The sequence below is a fragment of the Somniosus microcephalus genome, chromosome 7 (assembly GCF_052327205.1).
Source record: "Somniosus microcephalus isolate GS21.2 chromosome 7, FLI_Smic_1.0, whole genome shotgun sequence".
Classification (NCBI taxonomy): Eukaryota; Metazoa; Chordata; class Chondrichthyes; order Squaliformes; family Somniosidae; genus Somniosus; species Somniosus microcephalus.
Window position 1 is genome coordinate 70,054,759 of NC_140993.1, and position 27,505 is coordinate 70,082,263.

Here is a 27,505-nt window from a genome sequence, read left to right on the forward strand (position 1 = left end):
GTCACTGTACTGTGAAGGAGTGTCAGCCTGGATTATCTGCTCGGGTCTCTGGAGTGGGACTTGAACCCACGACCTTCAGACTCGGAGGCGAGTAGATGTCAGGTGAGGAGAGGATCAAGCTCTGTTGTGCATGTATGTGGATGGTGGGGGAGGTAAGGATTGGGGTTTATTTGTGATCAATAACCGGTTATATAACCTTCCGTTGCTCGACTGTCTTGCGAGTGAAGAATGGCCAATCTTATCGATTTTTAAAATCGGGATGCAGCAAGGCTGGCATTTATTGCCCATCCTTAGTTGCCCTGAGAGGTTGGTGGTAGGCCTTTTTCTTGAAACCCTGGCTGCTGCTGCTTATCGTGTCCACGGACAGTCTCTACATAGCCCAGCCAGAACTGGACACATTTTTGCGCCTTGTTCTTGAATTCGGCAAGATCTGCGACAGTGCAGGGTTCCTCTAACGATGGGCATTGCAGGAGATGTTGCATAGTCTGTGCCTCAGTTCCACATTCACAAGTTGTCGGGCTGGTTGAATATCCCCATTTGTTTAGTGACACCTTTGAGCAACCTACACCGGTCTTAATACGATAGCAAAATACTGCAGATGTTGGAAATCCGAAATAACAACAGAAAATGCTGGAAAAACTCAGCAGGTCAGGCAACATCCGTGGAGAGAAATTTGAGTTGACGTTTCGGGTTTGACCCTTCTTCAAAACTGGAGAGAAAAGGAACTAGATCGAAGGCAGGGCTGCGATCGGACAAAAGAATAAAAGAACCAAAAGAAGTAAAAGAGATTAGAAGCTAGACGAGATGGTAATAGGCTGGGATTAGGTGTAAAGTGTACTGGCAGGGCAAAAGATAGCTGCCAGGTGTGAGAGAGAAACAAAAGGAAAGGGGGGGGGGGGGGGGAGGAAAGGCGTGGAAAAATATAAGTAAAAATGAAATAGGGGCCGAGGTTATGATCTGAAATTGTTGAACTCGATATTGAGACCGGAAGGCTGCAGAGTGCCTAATCGGAAGATGAGGTGCTGTTCCTCGAGTTTACGTTGAGCTTCCGTGGAACAATACAAGAGGCCAAGGACCGTGAGGTCCAAGTGGGAATGGAGCGGTGAATTGAAATGACAGGCGACCGGAAGCTCGGGGTTACCCTTACGGACTGAACGGAGGTGTTCCGCAAAGCGGTCACCCAATCTGCGTTTGGTCTCCCCAATGTAGAGGAGACCGCATCGTGAGCAGCGAATACAGTATACTAGATTGCGAGAAGTACAAGTAAATCGCTGTTTCACCTGGAAGGGGTGTTTGGGGCCCTGGACAGTGGGGAGGGGGGAGGTATAGGGGCAGGTGTTACATCTCCTCCGCTTGCACTGTCCAGGGCCCCAAACACCCCTTCAAGACTGGCAAGCCGGTCTTTCCACAAGGCGATGCGGGCTTCAGCTGAGGTTGATTGTAATGGAACAACACTGTTCATGAAGCTCTTTCTTGACTTTAGGCGGCTGGGTGTAGGTGTATGACAGTGCAGAGGGTGTCTCTCATCTGATGTTTGACGGAGCCGCTCTTTCTTGCTGGCTACCGCTCTTCTATCAGAGGGAGCGATACCCACCAGGATATATAGGCTGTTGGTGTTTGTTGGTTTTAAGCAACCTGTGATAAATCGGCAGCTTGCATTCAGAACGGCATCCATCTTCTTGGCATGAGTAGACCTTTCCCATGCAGGGCAGGCGTATTTGGCAGTGGAATAGCAAAGAGCAAGTGCACTGGTTCACAATGTTTTCGGGCTTGTTCCCCATCTTGTGTTAGTGAGCTTATTCAGGATGTTGTTTCGTACGCCTTTGTCTTCTCAATGTGGTTCTTGAAGGTGAGGCATCGGTCAAGGGTGACTCCTAAGTAGATAGGGTGCTCTCAATGCGTCAGTGTTGCTCCACACCAGGTTACTTTCAGCTGGCGTTTGGCTTCACGGTTTCTGAGGTGGAATGCACAAACTTGCGTCTTTGATGGGTTTGCGCGAAGGTGGTTTTCTTCATAGTAGGATTTTAGTCCCTCCAAGGCCTCAAAGCGTTTTCTCCACGGTGTTAACATCAGTGCTTTGGGCAGTGACACATAAGTCATCAGCATATATAAACCCTGGCAACTGAGTAACTTGCTCGTCCACTTCAGAGGGCAGTTACGAGTCAACCACTTTGGTGGGGGACTGGAGTCACATATAGGCCAGACCAGGAAAGGCCGCCACGTTTCTTTTCCTAAAGGATATTGGTGAACCAGTTGTTTTTTTACTACAGTACTACACTATCGTACCCTCAAAGCTGCCAGAAGATTCTCTGTTCCTGTGAGACACTACCGCAGGGAGAGTGCGCGCCTTCAGGAGAACAGGGGCAAAGTGCAGTCTGTGTCCGGTTATAATGTTGATGTAATTGTTCCTTTGTTTTTAGTGCTTCATGTTTTGTATTAGAACATGTTTCTAACCTTGTGCTTTTTTCTGGGTTTTTTTCATGGCTTGCTTGGTCGTCTGCAACAGAGAAGACGAGAACGCAGTAAGGATTTAAATAATCAATTAACTGTAATTTAATCATTGTGTGGTTGGGTGGGGGGAGAGTGAGAGGGAGGGATCGATCTGTTTTTGAAGCTGTTCATCAAAAAGCTCCGGCCAATTTTAACCTTTAGCCTAATTCAGAAATCTGGCTCTAGTGGGATATAAAATGCACTAACAGCTATCTGGGAGATTTTTTAACTTTTCTTTAGTGGAAATTCTTTTTGTGCTCATCGAATAAACTAGCTACTAGCTTTGAGACCCAGGGCAGGTACAGCACGGTTTAGATACAGAGTAAAGCTCCCCCTACACTGTCCCATCAAACACTCCCAGGGCAGGTACAACACGGGTTAGATACAGAGCAAAGCTCCCCCTACACTACTTCATCAAACACTCCCAGGGCAGGTACAGCACGGGTTAGATACAGAGTAAAGCTCCCCCTACACTGTCCCATCAAACACTCCCAGGGCAGGTACAACACGGGTTAGATACAGAGCAAAGCTCCCCCTACACTGTGCCATCAAACACTCCCAGGGCAGGTACAGCACGGGTTAGATACAGAGTAAAGCTCCCCCTACACTACTTCATCAAACACTCCCAGGGCAGGTACAGCACGGGTTAGATACAGAGTAAAGCTCCCCCTACACTACTTCATCAAACACTCCCAGGGCAGGTACAGCACGGGTTAGATACAGCTATAAAGCTACCTCTCCACTCTCCCATCAAGCTTAAGGTTGTCCTCCGTGCCCTACATTATGGAGGGGAAAATATGCCACGTTTGCCACCCTGATTTGTTATCGCTCCGCCCGGTCCTCTTCCTGTGCCCCGTGCTCTTCCTCTTTGTGTCAACTCTCGTTGTGTTGCAGTTCCACCAATGCCTTCCAGCTCCAGAAGAACATAAGAAATAGGAGCAGGAGTAGGCCATACGGCCCCTCGAGCCTGCTCCACCATTCAATAAGATCATAGCTGATCTTCGACCACAACTCCACTTGCCCGCCCGATCCCCATATCCCTTGATTCCTCTAGAGTCCAAAAATCTATCTATCTCGGCCTTCAATATACTCGACGACTGAGCATCCACAGCCTTCTGGGGTAGAGAATTCCAAAGATTCACCACCCTCTGTGAAGAAATTTCTCCCCATCTCAGTCCTAAACTTTACTGGCAAGCCTATTATGTGGCACTTTGTCGAACGCCTTTTGGAAATCCATGTACACCACGTCAACCGCATTGCCCTGATCAAACCCTCTCTGTTACCTCATCAAAAAACTCGATCAAGTTGGTTAAACATGATTTACCTTTAACAAATCTGAGCTGGCTTTCCTTAATTAATCCACACTGTTAATTTTGTCCCAGATTATTGTTTCTAAAAGCTTCCCCACTACCGAGGTTAAACTGACCGGCCTATATTTGCTGGGTTTATCTTTACACCCTTTTTTGAACAAGGGTGTAACATTTGCAATTCTCCAGTCCTCCGGCACCACCCCCATATGTAAGGAGGATTGGAAGATTATGGCCAATGCCTCTGCGATTTCTTCCTTCACTTCCCTCAGCGTCCTAGGATGCATCCCATCCGGTCCTGGTGACTTATCTACTTTAAGTATAGCCAGCCTTTCTAGTACCTCGTCTTTATCAATTCTTATCCCATCCAGTATCTCCTCGACCTCCTATGTCTATGGCAGCATCCTCTTCCTTGGTGAAGACAGATGCAAATTGTCGTTTAGTACCCCAACCATACCCTCTGCCTCCATTCGTAGGCCTCCTTTTTGGTCCCTAATCGGCCCCACACACCCCCCCTCTTAATACCCGTTTACTATTTATATGCCTATAGAAGACTTTTGGATTTCCTTTTATGTTAGGTGCCATTCTATTCTCATACCCTCTCTTTGTTCTTCTTACTTTCTTTTTCACTTCTCCTCTGACCTTTCTATATTTAGCCTGATTCTCAGATGTATTCTCGACCTGACATCTGTCATACACAATCTTTTTCTGCTTCATCTTACTCTCTATCTCTTTCTTCATCCAGGGAGCTCTGACTTTAGTTGCCCTACCTTTCCCCCTAGTGGGAATGTACCTCGACTGTACCCAAACTGTTTCCTCTTTAAAGGCAGCCCATTGTTCCACTGCAGTTTTGCCTGCCAATCTTTCATTCCATTTTACCTGGGCAAGATCCATTCTCATCCCACTGAAATTTGCTTTCCTCCAATTAAGTACTTTTACTCTAGATTGCTCCCTGTTCTTTTCCATAGCTTAATCTAAATCATATGGAGTCTTTCAAAATCCTGAGGGGTCTGGACAGAGTAGATAGAGAGAAACTGTTCCCATTGACAGAAGGGTCGAGAACCAGAGGACACAGATTTAAGGTGATTGGCAAAAGAACCAAAGGCGACATAAGAAAAAACTTTTTTACTCAGCGAGTGGTTAGGATCTGGAATGCACTGCCTGAAAGGGTGGTGGAGGCAGACTCAATCACTGCTTTCAAAAGGGAGTTGGATAAGCATCTGAAGGGAAATCATTTGCAGGGCTACGGGGAAAGGACGGAGGAGTGGGACTAGCTGTAGTGCTCTTGCAGAGAGCCAGCACAGACTCGACGGGCCGAATAGTCATCTTTCGTGCTGTAACCTTTCTATGATTCTGTGACTATGCCCCCTAGTTCGACATAGAAGATAGGAGTAGGCCATTCGGCCCCTCGAGCCTGCTCCGCCTTTCAATGAGATCATGGCTGGTCATCCAAATTCAGTACCCTGTCCCTGCATTCTGCCCATATCCCTTGATCCCTTTAGCCTTAAGAAATATATCCAACTCCTTCTTGAATATATTTAATGAATTGGCCTCCACTGCCTTCTGTGGTAGAGAATTCCACAGGTTCACCACTCTCTGGGTGAAGAAATTCCTCCTCATCTCTGTCCTAAATGGCTTACCCCTTATCCATAGACTGTGACCCCTGGTTCTGGACTCCCCGCCATCGGGAACATCCTTCCTGCATCTAGTCTGTCCAGTCCTGTTAGAATTTTATAAGTTTCAATGAGATCCCCTCTCATTCTTCTAAACTCCAGCGAGTATAAGCCCAATCTCTCCTCATACGTCATTCCTGCCATCCCAGGTATCAGTCTGGTGAATCTTCGCTGCACTCCCTCTATGGCAAGAACATCCTTCCTCAGATAAGGCGACCAAAACTGCACACAATACTCAAGATGTGGTCTCACCAAGGCCCTGTACAACTGCAGCAAGACATCCTTGTTCCTGTACTCGAACCCTCTCGCTACGAAGGCCAACATATCATTTGTCTTCTTAACCGCCTGCTGCACCTGCATGCTTACCTTCAGCGACTGGTGCACAAGGACACCCAGGTCTCGTTGCACTTCCCCTTCTCCCAATCTGTTGCCATTCAGATAATAATCTGCCTTCCTGTTTTTGCCACCAGAGTGGATACCCTCGCATTTATCCATGTTATATTGCATCTGCCATGCTTCTGCCCAATCACCCAACCTGTCCAAATCATCCTGGAGTTTCTCGGCATCCTCCTCACAGCACACACGCCCACCCAGCTTTGTGTCGTCTGCAAACTTGGAGATATTACATCTAGTTCCCTCGTCTAGATCATTTATATATATATTGTGAATAGCTGGGGTCCTAGGACCGATCCCTGTGGTACCCTACTAGTCACTGCCTGCCACTCGGAAAAAGAGCCATTTATTCCAACTCTTTGCTTCCTCCCTGCCAACCAGTTCCTTATCCAAGTCAGTACCTTGCCCCCAAAACCATGTGCCTTAACTTTACACGCTAATCTCTTATGCGGGACCTTATCGAAAGCCTTCTGAAAGTCCAAATGCACCACATCCACTGGTTCTCCCTTATCTATTTTACCAGTTACATCCTCAAAAAATTCTCGACTCTCCAGCCAGAGGAAGCAACCTCTTGGCACCCAGCCTGTCAATCCCTCGCAGTATCTTCTGTTTCAATGAGATCACCTCTCATTTTTCTAAACTCCAGAGTATAGGCTCAATCTCTCCTCAAAAGACAACCCTGTCATCCCAGGGATCAATCTAGTGAACCTTTTTTGCACCGCCTCTAATACCTCACCTAATTGGCCAGTCTTCATGTCCAGGGTCTGGACAAAGAGCAGGCTATTTGACTGTGGGACGCACCACCACTGTGTCCAATCCTGTCCTCGGCTGATGTCCACCCACGTGCACTTTTCTAACGGGGGCGGTCACTGGGTAACTAACCGGAGCAGGAACCCACCCTAGCACAAGGGTACTGAGGCCAATTGTAACTGAGATCAGCAAAGTCATCACAAACTGATGGCAGATGCAGTATAATGTGGATAAATGCGAGGTTATCCACTTTGGTGGCAAAAACAAGAAGGCAGATTATTATCTGAACGGCAATAGATTGGGAGAAGGGGAAGTGCAAAGAGACCTGGGTGTCCTTGTGCACCAGTCGCTGAAGGTAAGCATGCAGGTGCAGCAGGCGGTTAAGAAGGCAAATGGTATGTTGGCCTTCGTAGCGAGAGGGTTTGAGTACAGGAACAAGGATGTCTTGCTGCAGTTGTACATGGCCTTGGTGAGACCACATCTTGAATATTGTATGCAGTTTTGGTCGCCTTATCTGAGGAAGGATGTTCTTGCCATGGAGGGAGTGCAGCGATGATTCACCAGGCTGATACCAGGGATGGCAGGAATGACGTATGAGGAGAGATTGGGTCGATTGGGCTTATACTCGCTGGAGTTTAGAAGAATGAGAGGGGATCTCATTGAAACTTATAAAATTCTAACAAGACTAGACAGACTAGATGCAGGAAGGATGTTCCCGATGGTTGGGGAGTCCAGAACCAGGGGTCACAGTCTAAGGATGAGGGATAAGCCATTTAGGACAGAGATGAGGAGGAGTTTCTTCACCCAGAGAAGGCAGTAGAGGCCAATTCATTAAATATATTCAAGAAGGAGTTAGATATATTTCTTAAGGCTAAAGGGATCGAGGGGTATGGGGAGAAATCGGGGACAGGGTACTGAATTTGGATGATCAGCCATGATCTCATTTAATGGCGGAGCAGGCTCGAGGGGCCGAATGGCCTACTCCTGCTCCTATCTTCTATGTTTCTATGTAAAGACCTGTTGCCTTGATTGACATTCCTTTGCGAGTGAATTGTAATGAAATGACTGTGAACTTGCAGAGTTGTACCTAAAATGTGCCCAATACCGTTGCAGGTCAAGTCGGAGAATCCATTGGTGTTGAATGTTCTCAAGGGGCAAGTGACAAAAGGCTGTAGTCGATTTCTACCCAAGGGCACCAAGGCAAAAGTCAACCTGGAGGACCAAGGACGGCAGAAGGTGTCTTTTACCTTCAATGTAACAAAGACCTTACGAAATAGGTTCCAAAGTGCCATTGGGACTGAGCCGGATGAAGTCAAGATTCCACCTCTGACGTTGCCTCCCATTTCTGTGAAAGGGAGCCAGGACAGTAAAAGTGACAGTGATTCGGCCGATGCTGCAGAGATTGCTACCTCACCGCCCAAATCCAAGGTAGAGTGGAGCAAGGTGCACTTCAAGAAGAAGCATCTCAACGATGCAGCCAAACCTGTGAGTTTGTCTGACAGGGAACCGTGTAGCTCGTCAGTGGAGGAACCTGTGGATGTAGCAGTCAAGAAAGATTCTACAGGAGGAAGTGAAACTGTGACCAAGGTGGCTGTTGAACCGAAACCGTCAAATCAGAATCTCAGTACATCCCACATTGGGATGGGTGATAACTTGGAGGAGTTCAAGAGTGTCTCCTCATCTTCTGAAGACGATGAGCTTAGCAAGGTTACTCAGGCAGAAGAAGCAATGCAAGTACAATCAGCTGGTTCGGAGTCTGAGGGGGATTTATTGAGGAAGTCGCCTAGTTTGAAGTCGCAGGACATGAAAAACGCTGAATCTGATCGCGATGTTAGGAAAAATCCAGTGGCTTCCAAAATCGATGAGGTAGAAAAGGTTTCCTCTCATTCCAAGTCTGAGCGAGATAAGAGGAGCAGCGGTCGTTCCAAGTCTGAGCGAGATACGAGAAGGACTTCATCCCGGTCAAAGTATGGGAGAGAGGAAAGAGTCAGTTCATCTCGATCTCGCTCCGATAGAGATTCAAGGGCACCCCCTTCTTACTCGAAGTCAGACCGGTCAAGGACCTCTTATTACCATGAGAAAGACAGAGGATATCGTAGAGGCTCCCCTTACTCAGAAAGGAGCAAATCTTCTCGTTCCAAATTGGGGTCTGATTTAAGAGATGCTTCCTCTTGTTCAGATTCTGAAGAAGATTCCAGAAGGTATCATCCCAGATCAAATGACTTGAGAAGGACTTCATTGCATTCTAAATCCTATAGAGACTTGCGGAAATACCAGTCACGGTCGGATAGAGATCTGAGGGCAACTTCGTCGTGCTCTGAATCAGAAAGAGAGACTAGAAGGACTAAATCTAAGTCAGATAAAATATCCAAAACATCAACATCTTGTTATGAGTCAGAAAGCTCTAAAATTAATTCTCCTGAACCAGAATTAGATTCCAGGAAATTGTCCAAAACGGACGGTCATTCAAAGATATCTTCATACCATTCAAAGTCATCGCTTTCTTGTCATAAACCAGAAGTAGTTAAAACCAACTCGTCTGACCCGGAATTGGACTGCAGGAGAATCTCCAAGTCTGATAGTCATTTGAGGACAACTTCATCTCATTCCAAATCTGTAACCTCTTGCCATGAGGTAGCAGTAAAGAAGGACTCCCCAGAACCAGAAATGGACTCGAGGAAATGTTCTAAGCTGGACAGTAACTCAAAGACAGTTCCATCTCATTCCAAGTCATCCACTTGTTGTGGAATGGAAGCAATTCAAGGGGACTGCCCAGAGCTAGAATCAGATTCCAGGAGAAGTCACAAGCCTGATATTAATTCAAGGATATCCCCATTACATTCTAAATCAACTACTTGCTGTGAAATAGAAGTAGTTAAAATGGACTCTTCCGAACCAGAATTGGACTCGTGGACTAACAGTAGATCAGACAATAACTCAATGGTAACCCCATCTTATTGTAAGTCAACTACTTGCTATGAAATGGAAGTGGTTAAAATGGATTCTGCAGGGCCAGAATTAGACCCATGGACTAACAGTAGGTCGGACAAGAACTCCATGGTAACTCCATCTCATTCTAAGTCGACTACTTGCTATGAAATGGAAGTAATTAAAATGGACTCTTCTGAACCAGAACCGGAATTGGACTCGTGGGCAAGCTGTAAGTCAGATCGGCAGTCAAGGATAACTACATCTAGTTTCAGATCCCATAAGATGAGGACTTCGCCCCCTTATACATCTGACAGGGAATTAAGAAGGACTTCATGCTCTGAGTCAGAAGATGAATTCAGAGAGGTTCCTGAACTGTACAAGTCAGGAACAATGCAGACAGTTTCTAGATCAGATGAGATTTGTTCCTCACTTGATCACCAATCGGACAATTATGTAAGCACCTCACCGTATTCTACATCAGATTTACCGAGGATGTTCTGCCACTCCAGACTCGCTGTCGAAATAGCCGGACCTTCAGCTGGTTCTAAATTAGATGGATCTTTGGCAAAAGTTTCATCTTGCTCAGAATCAGATGAAGAACTGAGATCTTCACTTCATTGCGAGGCTGATTTGACGGTTTCATCTCGTTCCCTATCAAATGAGTTGCTGTCCCCGCCTCATTTCATAACTAATGATTTGAAAACCTCACCTCATCCCAGCCCAGATGAGGTTAAGTCTTTGGTCCACCCAAAACTGGAGGAATTCAGCACTTCGCACTACACCGAGACGGCGGAGATTTTGGCCTGTCCCACACCGGACGAGTCCGTGTCTGTGCCCCGCTTGTATTTAGATGCAGTTTGGACTGTTTCGGCTGATGTTGGAAGTTGCACAAGAGACACAAAACACCAAGGCGAAGAGTCAACAGAAAATAGGGATGTGGATAGTCAAAGGGAGCAACACACCAGTGAAGGAGATGGTTCTGAATCAAAAAACGATAGACTGTTTCACGATCCAAATAGCTTTAACAATTGCAAAAGTAAACTGAATGTAGTGCCTGGTGACCAAAATTGGGATTCATTTGAGAAAGTTAGATTGTACACAGATTTGGCCAGCCACCTTACTTTTGAAACTAAGGAGTCTTCAGAAGTGAAGACTGAGAGTCCATCAACAAATAACGAAGAAACCTTTTTCTCTGCCAGACCAGATAGTTCTGTTAAAGTGGAGCCAGAGCAGTCGATGGAAATTTCTGAAGATGAGGAAGAGACCGATGAAGACTTGGCTGTGGAGGTGGCTGAGAGGCCACCGCCTTTGAGCACTGCCGACCTGACGAGCTCAAATGAAGCGGAACACAGTTTACAGAATTACAAAACCAAGTCTTACTGTGACAGCAGCTCCATGAAGGCAGAATACAACAGCGTAAGCTCTGAAAATGAAGAGTGTTCAGAGGATGTCAAGAGCAGCAGTGAGCAGGAGAGCGAAGAAAGTGAAACGAGCTCCGATTCCGATGACGGTGGCGTCCCCAGAAACCGCTTGCAATCTGTTGTGATAGTTCCCAAGAATTCTACGTTGACGTTGGAGGAGAAGAAGAGTCTGTCGTCCTCTCCTTCATCTTCCTCGTCCTCTTCCAGAAGCAATCAGCAAGAAAAGAAGCATTTGAGCGTCGAAGGCAGCAAACGAGAAGCAGAAGAGAAACCTGGTCCGGAACATCTCCAGAACAGTGTCCAACATGGAAGTGTTCCCCAGGAGATTGTTGGTGGCCAAGGTCAGGGTGATGAAGTTCAGGGCAGCCACTTGCCCTCTCCCAAAAAACCAGAGGACCAGCCGCAGGCTTCATCGAGTCAGCTTTCTCCCGTTAGTGAGAGCCGCCAAAGCAGCAAGCAGCAATTGTCTAGTGACAAGGCGGACAGTACCAGTCAGCCCGATAGGTTTTCACCAGACCAAAACCAGCTCCCTCCGCCGGACGAGAAATCTGGCTCGACCGAATCTCCGCGTGCGGACGGATTGGCGGAAAGGCACCCGCACACGCCCAGCAGCCACTCGGACAGTTTTGCAGCCGGACAAAGCGGTGCTCAACCGTCTCGTGGGGCAGAGAAAAGCCTCGGAGAAAAGCCAGACAGCAGGCAGGTTGGCCCTTGGTCGCAGCAACAGGCCCAAGATATGGGGTCTTTTCATAGTCTAGAGTATTTGGATAGCCTTGACTGGGACTTCTCTCAGCCGGAGAAGCCGAGCAGCAGTTGTCAGCAGCCGGATAGCAGTTACGGAGTGTACCGGAGATATGGCTACCGAATGGAGGAAGCCGATTTGGGCGACAGGAGTAGTTACTGGCAAAGTAGTAGAGCCAATTACTGGGATCCCAGGTTGAACTCCAAATCAGCATTGTACAGTAGCTACCAGTTGGGTCAAGACATATCTGGCTCAGATGTTCAAGGACAGGTGCAGCCGGACTCTATGACCGATGACTTTGCAAGCTACGAAGCTGTGAACCGTGACCCACGATCTGTTCCCAAAGGCGTGAGCTCTCTGCAGGCTCACGAGATAACCAGCAATTCCAGTAAGGGGACCACGCTGGTGCTAAAGGCCAGCGACTCTACGGCAGACAAGGACCCAAGGGTCAAAATGTTGGAGAAAAGGTCAGACGATGAGCAGGGGAGATCCCAGAAGCTGCAGCAAGAGGAGGTGGACACGGATTTGGAAAGTGATGTCGACACGCGGGACTGCGAGCAAGTTAACGCTGAGCCGGATCCACATCCCATGATGCCGTACAAAGAATGGGTCACGCTGGTGTGCAAGATGGAAGAGTTCAAAAACGCACAGTCCTGGAAGGAGCAGTCAAAACTGGGAATGATGCCACCTTACTTTGAACTAATTGAAGAGAACTTGTACCTGACAGAGAGGTAACTTTTTAAAGAATTTTTGTTAAATTATTTAATTATACTATAATGAAGTATTAACACTCGGTTCTTAGTGGAAGTTATGCTAAACCTTTATAAATCACTGGTTAGGCCTCAGCTGGAGTATTGCGTCCAATTCTGGCACTACACTTTTGGAAGGATTACAAGACCTTGGAGAGGGTACAGAGGAGATTTGCCAGAATGATACCAGGGCATAAAGGGTTAAATTAGGAGGACAGGTTGCATATACTTGTAATTCCCTTGAGTTTAGAAGGTTGAGGCATGATCTAATTGAGGTGTTCAAAATGATAAAGTAGATGCAGAGAAACTCTTTTCTCTGGTGGGGATATCTAGAACAAGGCGACAATCTTCCCAGACCTGAAACATTAACTCTGTTTCTCTCTCCACGGATGCTGCCTGGCCTGCTGAGTATTTCCAGCATTTTCTGTTGTTGTTTCAGATTTCCAGCATCCGCAGTATTTTGCTTAAAATTAGAGCCAGGCCATTTAGCAATGAAATCAGGGAGCACTTTTTCCACAGAGCAGTGGAAATCTGGAAATTCTCATCCACAAAAGGCTGAGAATGCTGGGTCAATTGAAATGTTCAAGACTGAGATTGGTAGTTTTATCTTAGGTAAGGGTATCAAGGGATGTGGAGCAAATGTGGGTTAATGGCGTTAGATACAGATCAGCAATTATCTAATTGAATGGCAGAACAGGATTGAGGGGCTTAATGACCTACTCCTGTTCCTATGAGGAGCATTTTGAGCTGTAAGACACTGATCTGTCACTCGTGTTGGGAACAATTAAAGGTAATAACTTATTTTTTATTTGTTCTTGGGACAAGGCTGGCATTTGTTATCCATCCCACATTGCCCTGCAAAGGTGGTGGTGGACATTCCCCTTGAAGCAATTGTGGCGTTTAAGAGTCGAGCACATATGAGGCAGATGAAGTAGGTTTCCTTCACCTCGAGGTCATCCTGCTGCCAGCCCACAAATTGCCAGATTTATTCATGACTTGCCATAGTGGGATTTGAACTCGCACCCTCTATGCTGCTCGTCCAGTACCACAACCACGACACTACCACATCACAAAGCACCGCTATACTCTCATCTTGCATAACATTGAAGTACATGGGTTTAAGTTATGACTTTTCTTGTACTATCTTAGTATAAAAACACTAAATAAAACCCAGTGACTGAAATGTAATAAAAGGGAAAGAACTTTCATTTATATAGCGCCTTTCATGACCTCGGGAGGTCCCAAAGCACTTTTCAACCAATGAAGCACTTTTGAAGTGTAGTCCATTGAAGTGCAGCCAGTTTGTGCACGGCAAGGTCCCACAAACAGCAATGAGATGATGACCAGATAATCTGTTTTAGTGATGTTGGTTGAGGGATAAATATTGGCCAGGACACCGGTGATAACTCCCCTGCTCATCGAAATAGTGCCATGGGATCTTTCACGTCTATCTGAAAGGGCAGACGGTACCTCGGATAATTGAACCGCTTTGCAGAAGATCAGCCATGATCTCATTGAATGGCGGAGCAGGCTCGAAGGGCCGAATGGCCTACTCCTGCTCCTATTTCTTATGTTCTTAACGTCTCATCCGAAAGACAGTGCAGCATCCCTCAGTACTGCACTATAGTGTCAGCCTAGATTATGTGCTTATGTCTCTGGATTGGGGCTTGAGCCCACAACTTTCTGACTGACGGTTGAGTGCTGCCACTGAGCTAGGGTTGACACTGAGTGTATCTCGTGTTTGTTCTCCACGGTGTAATTTAGAACAGAATTTCACCTTTTACATTTTATTTCGACTTGTGTGAACTTCTATAAAAAAATTAAAAAAATTCTTGAGATGTGGGCAACACTGGCAAGGCCTCATTGAATGCCCATCTCTAGTTGTCCTGAGTTAACCATATAGTGAGGAAGGGATTGGGACGATGCTGCTCTCCACCACCACCACGGCCCCTCTAGTACTGTGCCCCCGTCACGCTCACTCCACCGTGCCCCCTTTGGTCAAATAGCCTATAGTACTGCACCTCTGTCTTGTCTGCTGATTTCCACCATGTGATTTAGGTATTCTGGTTCAGGACCCCCAATGACTGTGGGGTGAAAATTGGCAAAGCTGTTCAATTATCCTTTGTTACAGTACCTGTTACTGCCAATAGAGGTTCCTAATGAGCTACACAGGAAGAGATAGATTCACACATACAACGGGTGGCAATGGAGAGAGAGATGCATGCAGTGAAGGGGTGGTGATATAATATATAGAGACAGACTAATAGACAAGGAGCGGAAACAGACTGATAGAGAGCGAACGATGTATACATACACACAGACGGAGAGGGATGGAGAGACAGGTGGGGAAAAAGAGAGACAGACAGAGGAGCGGGATGGGGGAAAAGAGGCAGGTGACGAGAGAGGGAGACAGACAGACCGATTGAGAGTGGCAGAGAGAAAGTGTGCGCAGCACAGTGAAACTCCGAGAGAAGACTGAGAGAAAGGAGGGATTTATAAAAAATGAGAGAAGAAATGAGAAAAAGACGAATACAGCAGTGAGATATAAGAAAAGGTGAATGAAGAATGGAAGATATAGAGGAGAGTGAGAGACAAATACAGGAAGGAGAGACCTTTCAAATGTTTTGGCCGATGGGGAGGGCTTCGGGAGACCAAGTAACTTGGTGACAGAGACGGGATTCACTGACTTGAATAAAAACAGAGAATTCTGGAAATTCAGAGCAGTACGTTGAAGAAGTGAAGACACATCACTGACTTCCCTTTCCTGTTCCCAGATGCTGACTGAGCTTCGTGTATTTCCACTATTTTCTGTTTTTATTTGATTTTTTATTTGTAGTATTGGGTTTGACTTGTCTTCCCTCGAGACTGCCCCCCCCCCCCCCCCCCCCCCCGTTTTGTCTTTGAAAGGGGCCGAGACCATTCACTGGTGCAAATTTACCTTCCTGTTGCCTCAAACAACGTGCTTGCCATCATTGATTGTTGTTTTTGTATCTTCAGACTCTTCCCTTGGAGAGGATACTCGGGAAGGGAAGTTGCATAAACTTGAATTGCATTCCCTTGAATTGCATTCCCTTGAGTTTAGACGGTTGAGGGATTGATCTAATCGAGGTGTTTAAAATGATAAAGGAATTCAATAGGGCAGATACAGAGAAACTAATTCCTCTGGTGGGGGAATCCAGAACAAGAGGGCTCCATCTTAAAATTAGAGCTAGGCCAGTTAGGAGTGAAATCAGGAAGCACTTTTTCACACACGGTCGTGGAAATCTGGGACACGCGCCCCCAAAAGGCTGAGGACGCTGGGTCAGTTATAGCTTTCAAAGACTGAGATCGATAGATTTTTGTTAGGTAAAGGTATCAAAGGATATGGAGCAAGGGCAGGTAAATGGAGTTGAAGTACAGATCAGCCATGATGTGATTGAATGGCGGAACAGGCTCGAGGGGCTGAATGGCCTGCTCCTGTTCTTATGATGGGAATGCTCTCTGCTCTTCAGTGCTGTGACATTTAAATCGCATCTCTCCTTCAGGCTGCTGATTTTTACGGTCAGAGATTCCTTGCCCATAGGGAATGCTCGTTTACTCCTTTTATCGGAATGATTATCTGTGAAGCCTGGCCAGGTTCGAGTCATTTATCTCCTTTCCCAAGTCTTAATTGGACTGATTTACTTTTTGCAGGAAGAAAAGCAAGTCTCACCGCGACATCAAGCGCATGCAGTGTGAATGTTTGCTGTCCAGAGAGGACCGAGAGCGAGGAGAGCTGGCGTGTGGTGAAGACTGCCTCAATAGGTTACTCATGATAGAATGGTAAGTGCCTTCCCATTGATTGGAGAACGCCAACCAAGGACCAGGATGAACCCTCCTATCCCCGACCCCTTTAGAGTCTGCACTTGCACTTTTTGGTAGACAATAGTCAAATGTCGCTGAGAAATACGGCCAGTTTGTTACAGATGGGCACCAATCTTGCTGAGATGATGCACAACTTGTGAAACCAGGATGGTCCAAAGGGTTCATCTTGCCATACGCCATTGCAACCGTGGCTCTTTGTGTTCATTGAGAATCCGAGGCCATGGTTCAAGGCTCTTGGTGTAGGACACCACCACAGCCAAAAAGTGTAGAAGAGAAAACTTAAGTCAGTTGAGCGGTGATCAGGAGTTGGCAGTCGTTGGGCTTTGAAAGCTGTTGAGGAACAGAAGAATGAGGGAGGTGAAGACTTCCACAGTTTTATGGTCTTGAAAAGTGATATGTTAAAGTAGACAGCACGATCAGTTTTGACTCTGCCTAGGCATCACATTTGGTGCTTAGGAGGAACAAGAGACGGTTAAGAGGGAGCACTGACCATAGTAGTGCGGATAAAATGTAGGCCGAGAGGAGGAAAGCAATGAAGCTCGAAGTGAAAGCTGCTTTGTCTGTCAGGTGTCCAGCTTGCTCATCTTTTTTTGCAAGAGAGGTACTGGAAGAGCCTCCCCAGATACTGGAGCAAGAGTTGAGTCTTCAACGGACTTGAACTTTACAGAACTGAGTTACAAGCTGTTTGAGTAGGCAAATAAGTGCTCAGCATGAAAGAGGAAACTAAGCTAAGGGGAAAAGGCACAGGAGTGGGACTAATTGGATAGCTCTTTCTAAGATCTGACACAGGCACGATGACCTTCTGTACTGTATGATTCTAAACTTCAGTCGTGGAAGAGATTGGGAGTTCCACTTGAGGTCACAGGAAATGCTGAGGTCAAAAGTGCCATTAGGTGAAGAAGGGCCCAGCAAAAGTAAGTGGTGGTAGTGGTCTTGCTGGAGAGATGGAAAAAGCTGTGTCTTTGAAAGGAACATTTTCATTGACCCATTGAAAGATGTGAAGGCAATAGAGATTTGATTCAACTGCTGCATTTTGGGGAGAATGAAGGTTGTGTACGTGAGGGCCAGACAGTTTAAAGGAAGCTCATAAATGTAGAGCATCACCGACACAAGGTTGGATAGGGCTGGATGATCGAGTGGAGACATTTTATATAAGTGGGACACAGGTCAGGTATAAAGACCTGAGAGTGAGAGAGTGAACTAAGTGACAATGAGGCAGTGGCTGAACGATAGAACGATCTGAGAGGAATTTGGATAATTACGGCATAGCTTTGGTGGAAAACCATATACAGTAATAACTTGTTTCGAAGTGCACAGTAGCACATTCTGTCAAAGCTAGAGAGATATCCAAGGCGATGACCAACAAATCACACTTGCTCAAGGAATGTTCTAATGTGGGGTCTGATAAGAGAAGTGAAGTAGCCAATAACGGGACCCTTGTGGGCAGGCTGAATGGCCCTGTTTGACTGTATCGGAGGGAAGATCGTTGTGTGTAACATTTTGCAGTAACATTAGACAATTGTTGTTGCCTCTTCTCAGCTCGTCGAGGTGTCTGCATGGAGAGTACTGTACAAACCGGAGGTTCCAGAGGCGGCAGTATGCAGATGTAGAAGTCATTCTCACTGAGAGGAAAGGCTGGGGCCTTCGAGCAGATAAAGAGTTGTCAGTGTGAGTGAAAGCGAATTTCTCTTTGCATTTGTGAAGCATTTCCAGTGTATCCCCTCCTCCCTTATCTCCGCCCCCCCCATCGGCCCAAAGGTGCTGACTCTTCCAGGGATATGATCCTGTGGGCTCCATATGATCTCCGAGATCTTGCCCAAGCAGCCATTCTTCATGTGTGAGCCTAGACAGTGAGAATTGGTGACCTGTTCAACCATGGAGGCATCACTGACGAGCCCACTTTTGTCCTCGCCCAACATCCAATAGCACTCACACATTTCAGCAGGGTGTCACTGGATAGCATTCCCCCCCCCTGCCCCCCCAGCCTAGGGATGCTAAGGCCAACCTTGGCACTTCAACTGCCACTGCAGCAGAGATCAGCTAACTCGTTACGGACCAGGAATCGAACCGGTCCATAGTTACAAGCTGCCATTACCAACTGAGTCATGGGGGAGGCGGATGCGGGAGGAGAAAAGTCTATTGACGTTAGTCACATACACCCCCACCACCCACCCCACCCCATATGTACCATTCACCAGATTGAAAGTTGGTAGATAGTCCAGTTCCAGGCATCCACTCGTGCTACTATGACCGATCACTGGCAGATCAGGTGCTATTTGTGGGTTTCCTCTTTGCATCCCCCCAACTACATTTCCAATTATGATTATCGTAGTTTTCCTATCGTACCTTCCCCCTCCAGACGCATCCTCCTGAATGAAAACTCAGGTGACTCAAGATGGACGGGACAGTGGTCCAATCCTCGTAGGACCACTTCTGTGGGTTGCGTATGGTCTCCGAGATCTTGCCCAAGAGGCCTCCTCGTAGCGACCACCTGTCCGTGATTGCAAACTAGCGTGTGTCGTGAACTCATCCCCCAACCACTCCACGTGGCATCAAGCATTGGCATGTTATTTAAGCTCTTGGTAAGAGTTTCAGTTACTGGGTATTTGAGAAGGTTCATTCTCTTTTCGCTCAATTGTTGATCACCTCTGTCTGGTATAACTATTACAAGATCCAATCACCACACTGTCTCCAGCTCCTGTTGCTGTCTGGTTGGCATTTTTCCATTTGGGGCCTCCCCCTACACAGCCCCACTATCTCAGTTGTGGCCTCCAACTTCCATCATCTCCAAAGGCTATTGGTCTTCAACCATGAAATGATCAAAATGGGGCCACCCCCGCCCTTCCTCTGTCGGATGGAGAAAGTTATTGGGGATTGAGAAAGTGAAGCCCTCGACTATGGTGAAGCTGGTTAGGTTTACAGTGAAGACTGGGGGGGGTGGTGGTGGAGTATGAAACACTGTTGTAACGAGGAGGGCTTTGTCTTTGCAGAAATAGCTTTGTGCTGGAGTATTGCGGGGAAGTGCTGGATCACAAGGAATTCAAGACGAGAGTTAAGGAGTACGCCCGCAACAAGAACATCCATTACTACTTCATGGCACTGAAGAACGACGAGGTGAGAAGCTGGCCCATGTTGCTCGTGATTCACGTTCCCCTGCCCTGTCCCCATTTAGCCCATAGTGCGTGTGTTGGCTCGCTGAAGGAACTGTCCCCTTAGTCCCATTCCCGTGCCCTTTGACTGCACTGTTTTAACTTTCACATATTTATCCATTTCCCTTTTAAAAGCCATTATGGATTCTGCTTCTGCCACTGTTTCTAATGGAGCATTCCATGTCCCAACAATCCTTTGCATTGTAAAAAAAAATTCTCCAACCACCCTATTCATTGTTTTGGTACTGATCTTAAATTTTTGCCCACTAGTTATTGACTCACTGACCACTGAATTGTCCGCCTGGATTATGCACTCGGGTCTCTGGAGTGGGACTTGAACCCACAATCTTCTGAGTCGGAGGCTAGAGAGCTATCATTGAGCCAAGGCTAGGCTGACACTTCAGTGCAGTACTGAGTGAGTGCTGCACTATCAGAGGTGCCACCTTTTGGATGAGACGTCCACCTGCCCCCACAGATGGACATAAAAGATTCCATGACCCGACTTTAAAGAAGAGCAGGGCAGTTCTCCCAGTGTCCTGGCTGTTATTTATCCTTCAACAAACATCACTAGAACAGATTATCTGGTCAATTACCTTATTGCGGTTTGTGGGATCTTGCTCTGCATAAATTGACTGCCGCATTTCCCTACATTACAACAGTGGCTTCACTTCAAAAGTACTTAGTTGGCTGTAAAGTGTTTTGGGATGTCCTGAGGTCTGAAAGGCGCTATATAATGCAAGATGATCTTTAAACTATCACACCTTGCCCCAGCTGTTGGCCTGGCTGAAATCAGCTAAGGGACCTTGGCTGGACATTGGATCTTGCTGGCTGTGAGGCCTAGTGTTGTGTTAGGTGGTGTTGAAGAAAGGAGCAGGTCATTCTAAAGAAAAGTCTTTTTCTCCCACTCCTCTGTCTGCCTAGTCTATACTCAGTGCCTCCTCGTAGCAGTCACCTGTCGTGATTGTAAACTAACATGCACCGTGAACTCGCGCCCAACCACTCTACGTGGCATCAAGCATTGCTGCATTTCTCCCTAGCAACCTTACAAGGAAGGAAAAAATGTAGCCATTTACAAAGCGCCTGTTCATGGCATTGAAACATCTCAAATCACTTTTATTTTAATCCAACCCTGCAATGTAGGCATCGCTGGCAAGTCCAGCATTTATTGCCCATCCCTAGTTGTCCTCGAGAAGGTGGTGGTGAGCCGCCTTCTTGAACCCCTGCAGTCCGTGTGGTGAAGGAACTCCCACAATGCTGTTAGGTAGGGAGTTCCAGGATTTTGACGCAAAGGCTATGAAGGAACTGTCATATATGCCCAAGTTAGGATTGTGTGTGACTTGGTGGAGAACTCGGGAGGTGATGGTGTTCCCAAGCACCTACTTTGCTTGTCATTTTTGGTGGTGGAGGTCGCGGGTTTGGGAGATGCTGCCGAAGAAAGATTCACTTCATGCGGTGAATCGAGTGGAGTGAGTGTTGTTTGGAAATGCTGCAGCACCAAAGTCTGACAGTGAGCTAAAGTGACGTGCCTCTCGATCGTACCGGCTGAATGAGGAATGTTGGCCAGGACATTGGGAGATCTTTAACACCAGGAATCTGGGCTCAACGTTCAGTCCGAGAGGTGAGATCTCTGACAGTGTCCAAGTCCCTCAGGGCTACACCAGGTCTTTCGGCCTAAATTGGGGCTTTACTTTGTCAGTCTGAATCCTACTTTGTGTGCGCGTCTGTGTAAAATGAGCGGCTGCTTTACTTGTGGTTTTGAAGGCAAACTAGTGGTTTCCATTTATGAAAATAAGTCACTTTTTTTGCTTTCCTTTTCTTTTCACTAGATCATCGATGCCACTCTGAAAGGAAATTGTTCTCGCTTCATGAACCACAGCTGTGAGCCCAATTGCGAAACTCAGAAGGTGAGAGAACGGAAGCGCGAAGGGACTGATGTGGCCACAACTTTCCCCTCTCTTGTTTTTCCCCCCCCCCCCTTAGCCCCAAATACCCCATCCAACAGGACAATGGGAGAGAAACAAACTGTCCCTCTCGCAGGTTAAAGAAAATGCATCATTTATGTATGACTCCGCTGGGTGGATTAATGGGAAAATGAACCATGTGTCGTGGCACTGAGCCATACAGATCAAGGAAGGCCCAGATTGGATTCTTGGTCTGCACTGAGGTAACTGTTGTTAGCTAGGACAACATTTGGGCTGCTACAATTGGCTTCAGTACCTCTGGATGGGAGAACCAGCCAGGGTTCCAGTTCCTGATCTTTCATACATATACTGAGAATAAATATATTATGTCCCTCATCCATGCCTTTGTTACCTCTAGGCTTGAGTATTCCAGCGCACTCCTGGCTGGCCTCCCACCTTCTACCCTACGTAAACTTGAGGTCATCCAAAACTCGACTGCCCGTGTCCTAACTCGCAACAAGTCCCGTTCGCCCATCACCCCTGTGCTCACTGACCTACATTGGCTCCTGGTTAAGCAGTGCCTCGATTTCAAAATTCTCATCCTTGTTTTCAAATCCCTCCATGGCCTCACCCCTTCCTATCTCTGTAATCTTCTTCAGCCCCACAAACCCCCCGGAGATATCTGCGCTCCTTTAATCCTGCTCTCTTGAGGATCCCTGATTATAATTGATCAACCTTTGGTGGCCGTGCCTTCTGTTGCCTAGGCCCTAAGCTCTGGAATTCCCTGCCTAAACCTGTCCGCCTTGCTACCTCTTTCCTGCTTTAAGACGCTCCTTAAAACCTACCTCTTTGACCAAGCTTTTGGTCACCTGTCCTAATTTATCCTTATGTGGATCAGTGTCAAATATTTTGTCTAAAATACTCTAGTGAAGTGCCTTGGGACGTTTTACTACGTTAAAGGTGCTATATAAATACAAATTGTTGTTGTTGTCACGGACACGACAACCATTTATTGACCATCCCTAGTTGCCCTCGAGAAGGTGGTGGTTGACTTTCTTCTTGAACCGCTGCAGTCCGTGTGGTGAAGGTACTCCCACAGTGCTGTTGGGTAGGGAGTTCCAGGATTTTCACCCAGCGAAGATGAAGAAACAGTGATAATCTGTGGAAGTCAGGCTGGTGTGAGACTCCAAGGGGAACTTGGAGGTGATGGTGTGCCTGTGCACCTGCTGCCCTTTTCCATTTTTTGTTCATTTTCTTTTTATTTTTTCCTGACGATGTTGGGAGCCCCAACAATCTCTCACACAAGTGGTCATTTTTCTTGTGTGAGTGAGCCAAGGCTTTAGCTGTCAGTAGGCTATTGCGCTGTGGAAGACAGCACAGCACTATTGAGTCCTCGCCAATTGTCTTTACACTTTCACCAATATTTAACCCCCAACCAACATCGCTAAAATGGATGATCACATTGCTGTTTGTGGGAGCTTGCTGTGCGCAAATTGGCTGCCGCGATTCCTACATTACAGCAGTGACTGCACTTCAAAAGTACTTGATTGGCTGTAAAGCACTTTGGGACGTCCTGAGGTTGCGAGAGGCTCTATATAAATGCAAGTCTTTTTGTCTGTCTGACTTTCTAGCAAGCTTCATTTTCCAGGAGTCGGGACCCTGCCCCCCCCAGTGTGGACTAGGAATTGAACCTAGGACCTTCCGGTCCTGTGTTGTCCAATACGTTCACCACTAGTCACGTGTCTAATTGGGAACCCAGATGTAGCTGATGGTGATTAGTCATTTAAAAATGAGTAATAGCCATAGTCGTTGGGCATGTGACCTCAATACTCATATTTGCATGGCATATGCATGTAAACTTTTACCTTTTTGTGTGTTTGATGGAACAATGATAAGACAAAAAGCATAAGTGTGCAAGTGTTTCCTGACTGTTGAGTGTTTTACTTCCTTGGTTACTGAATGCTAGTTGATGTTTGTTAAGTAAACATATACATGTGCTGTACATTTACCTGTATTGTGTGTGAGGTGTTTTCTACTAAAATCAGTGCATGTGGCTACAGTGGTGTCGCTGTGGCTAGTTAGTGATTTCTATTGGACAGAACTGGTTTAGTCCACAGTGACTGGACCCACGGAGCCATCGGCTGGGCTGGGGCGGCCCTTCTTAAACTGCTCGTGCGCCTCATTGAGATCATCGCCAGGCCTAGTGCTGCTGGACTTTAGAATGTATCGGAGAGGCGGCAGGCCCGAGCCTTTACTGTGGAGTACAGTGCTCTCCTTGTAACCCGGGCCTGTTGGGAGCCAAGCGAAAGTGAGTTAGGAGGAATTGTGGGATAAAGGAACGCTGAAATATTCTTGCCCTCCCCCGCTCCACCCCATCCTTAAAGTCAGATGAATATTAGCTATTAAAAAAACCAGATGTCATCCCAACGTGTTGCTAATGTTGAGTCACGAGTTAGTTGGTCATCTTTTAAAAGAAAGACCTTGCATTTCTGTAGCGCCGTTCACGTCCTTGGGACGTCCCAAAGCGCTTTACAGCCAATGAATTACTTTTGAAATGTAGTCACTGGGGTAATGTGGAAGCCAATTTGCGCTCAGCCAGGTCCCAGAAATTGAGATGGATGACCAGATCATCGTTTTTGATGGTGTTGGTTGAGGGATAAATATTGTCCAGGAAACGGGGGAACTCCCCTGTTCTTGGAATACAGGTAGACTATCCTTTATCCGAAAACCTCGGGACCAGCCGTGTTTCGGATTTCGGATTTCAGAAGGTATTTTATAAGACTGGGAAATTTGTCGGGGGGTCGGCGTGGGGGTCAGCGGGGGTCGGGGTCGTGCGCACGACTTACGCTGAACGAAAAAACTTTCGGTTTTCAGAGGATTTCGGTTTTTGGAAGTGCGGATAAAGGATACACTATCCCTTATCCGAAAGGGTGGGGGTCGGGGGGGGAGAAAAGAATATCGGACAGGCCGCTGCAGCTATCGGACGGGCCACTGTATTGTTGGGTTCACTCTCCCGGTATACCTCCTTCACACTGCCCGGCTCGGCCTGCAATCTCCTACCCAGGAGGGAACTCGGTGACCCTCTGCCCTCCTCAGCGTAAGTCGTGCGCCACTCTGGTCATGTCGTGCGCACGACTTACGCTGAACGAAAAAACTTTCGGTTTTTAGAGGGTTTCGGTTTTCGGAAGTTCGGATAAAGGATAGTCTACCTGTAGTATCATGGGATCTTTTATGTCCACCTGAGAGGGCAGACGTGGGCCTCAGTTTAACGACTCATCCGAAAGACGGCACCTCCAACAGTGCAGCACTCCCTCAGTACTGCACTGAAGTGTTAGCCAAGACTATGAGCTCAAATCTCTGGAGTGAGGCTTGAACCCACGACCTCCTGACTCAGAAGTAAGTGCTACCACTGAGCCAAACTGACAGCCTTGTCCTGTAAACTTTATTGTATCTATATGTAAAAGTCTGCTGGATTTACTTTTCCTGACATCTGTGTTCTTTCTAGTGGACGGTAAACGGGCAACTCCGGGTTGGATTCTTCACAACTAAGACGGTTCCGGCTGGGGCAGAGCTGACCTTCGATTACCAGTTTCAGAGATATGGGTAAGACCCGTTGAGCAGGCTGTTAACACTGCTGAAGTGCCTCTGTTTATACTCCACTTGTACAGGGCATCAAAGACTTGGATGTAAATCGCACTCAATATAACACCACTGGCGTACCGTGGCTGTGGTGCGTACTATCCACAGGATGCACTGCAGCAACTCGCCAAGGCATCTTCGGCAGCATCTCCCGAACCTGTGACCTCCACCATCTAGAAGGGCAAGGGCAGCAGGTGCATGGGAACACCATCATGTCCAAGTCTCTCTCACACGCGCACCATCTTGACTTAGACACATCTCGCCATTCCTTCATCGACACTGGGTCAAAATCCTGGAACAGTAGGGGCCTGCAAGAGCTCCAAATGTACCGTGAATGTGACATTAGGAAGATGGCTGCATTGAGGGGCTGCGCCGTTGAGTTTAGCGGTTGTGACTGGACTAGAAATCTAGAGAACCGGGAGTTCAAATCCCATCATGGCAGTTTGAGAATTTGAAATCCGTTTAATAAAAAAAAAATCTGGAAATAAAAAGCTGGTCTCAGTAAAAGTGACCATGAAGTTGTCGGATTGTCGTAAAAGCCCAACTGGTTCACCAATGTCCTTCAGGGAAGGAACCCTGCCGTTCTTACCCAGTCTGGCCTACATGTGACTCCAGCCCCACACCAACGTAGCTGACTCTTAACTGCCTTCTGAAGTGATCTAGGAAGTCACTCAGTTGTATCAAACTGCTACCAGCAGGGTGTCCTACAGTTACACCCCTGGGATACTCTATCTGATAGTTACGTACTGGTTAGTGTGGGCACACTCCTCAACGTAAGATGCTCCGATCACTTGTACCCAGGTGACTATCTGTAGTTAGACCCGAAGCTTATAACAGCTACTCATGGATGTTTTTTTTAATCTTCCTTGACTGCAGCAAGGAGGCTCAGAAATGTTTCTGTGGATCGGCAAATTGCCGCGGGTACCTGGGCGGTGAAAACCGGGTCAGCATCCGGGCTGCCGGAGGGAAGGTTAAACTAAAGGACAAGGATCGGTCCCGGAAGAAAGACTCTGTGAGTATTGCTTTAACCCTGCCCGTGACGCGACTTTTACCATATGAATTGCAGCTTCCTTTTCTCTCCCACTCTCCCGGTTTTTTCCCCTCCTCTCCTGAAGTTGCCGACTCGTGACAAAGCCCAGGGATCCGAGTTCCATGGGGACCAGACACCCTCTGGTGCCTTACACGAGTGGAAATTTATTTTACGTGATCCTAGATGGTATGTGTGAGTTGCCTCTTCGACCATAGGCGAGGCATCACACCCTTCGTACGGTGGTGTAGTGGTTATCTTGCTGCACTAGTAATCTAGAGAACTGGAGTTCAGATCCCACCATGGCAGTTTGAATTCAGTTTTATAAATCTAGAAATAAATCTGCTAATAAGTATAGCAGCCCAAATGTTGTTCTGGCTGTGATCGGTTAACTCCGTACTGACTGATCTGGGCCTTCCCTGGCCTGTGCAGCTCAGTGTCACACCACATGGTTCCTTTGCCCTTTAACCCACCCAGAGGAACCACACAAGTAACGTGTCTTCTTTAACTTCCCATCGTCCTCCTGTGGTGCCACAGCATACGCGGTCCCTTTTAACTGGCAAGAGTGCTTGGGAGGTTCAGGAGGGGGAGGGACTCGGACACTACCCTCTGTCACAGAGTGTGGTATTAGTCGAGCCAAGTGGTCAAGCTCCGCTTTCCTCTTCAATTGTCAGGTGGATGAAGAACTGGAGGCCTTCCTGGAGAACGGCGATGGACTGTGCGACTCGGACCACGTGCTCAGCTTAACCCGGCTGATGGTCCGGATAGAGACGATGGAGCAGAAACTGACCTGCCTCAAGATTATACAGGTAACGAGAAGAGGAGCTCGGAGTGGGGGGGGTGGAGGGGTGGGAGAGCACCATCGTAACCTGAGTAAAACCTTAAGCTTGACGTCAATCCAGGGAGGATTACTAGCTGCCAGTACAGTGTGATGGCGATTAGGTAGGAGTCTGTGTCTTTGTACTGCTTTGACTCATTGGTAAATTGATCAGTCTGGTCACTCAAATCTTACTGGCGTTTACTTCTCCAAAAGTGAAGTGATGTCTCCGGTACAGTAGTGTAGCAGTTATGTTACTAGACTAGTAATTCAGAGAACGCAAGTTCAAATCTCACCGTAGCAGTTTGAGAATTGAATTCAGATTTTTTTTAAATCTGGAAATAGAAAGCTGGTATCAGTAAAAGTGACCATGAATCTGTTGGATTGTTGTAAAAACCCAAATGGTTCACTAATGTCCTTTAGGGAAGGAAATTTGCCGTCCTTACCCGGTCTGGCTTATATGTGACTAGACCCCACGCCAGCGTGATTGACTCTTAACTAGCAAGTCAGTTAGTTACATCAAACTGCTACTAATGGTTCTAGAACACCTGGAACTCCCTAGCTAACAGCATTGTGGGAGTACCTTCACCACACGGACTGCAGCGGTTCAAGAAGAAAGCCCAGCAACACTTTCTCCGGGCAACTAGGAATGAGCAATAAATGCTGGCTTTGC

At 47.1% G+C, this 27,505-nt stretch overlaps 1 protein-coding gene across 4 annotated transcripts in view; it reads left to right on the top strand.

The window, feature by feature from the left end:
- Positions 1–27,505, top strand: part of setd2 (SET domain containing 2, histone lysine methyltransferase) — a 108,198-nt gene that overhangs the window by 47,234 nt on the left and 33,459 nt on the right. For all 4 annotated transcript variants that reach the window (XM_085992558.1, XM_085992559.1, XM_085992560.1 and 1 more), the window contains exons 3-11: positions 2,507–2,522; positions 7,727–12,438; positions 16,129–16,257; positions 17,839–17,967; positions 19,290–19,413; positions 21,275–21,352; positions 24,855–24,952; positions 25,865–26,000; positions 26,690–26,824. In XM_085992558.1, the coding sequence (XP_085848684.1) occupies positions 2,507–2,522; positions 7,727–12,438; positions 16,129–16,257; positions 17,839–17,967; positions 19,290–19,413; positions 21,275–21,352; positions 24,855–24,952; positions 25,865–26,000; positions 26,690–26,824 (5,557 nt within the window). The remainder of the gene's footprint in view (positions 1–2,506; positions 2,523–7,726; positions 12,439–16,128; positions 16,258–17,838; positions 17,968–19,289; positions 19,414–21,274; positions 21,353–24,854; positions 24,953–25,864; positions 26,001–26,689; positions 26,825–27,505) is intronic.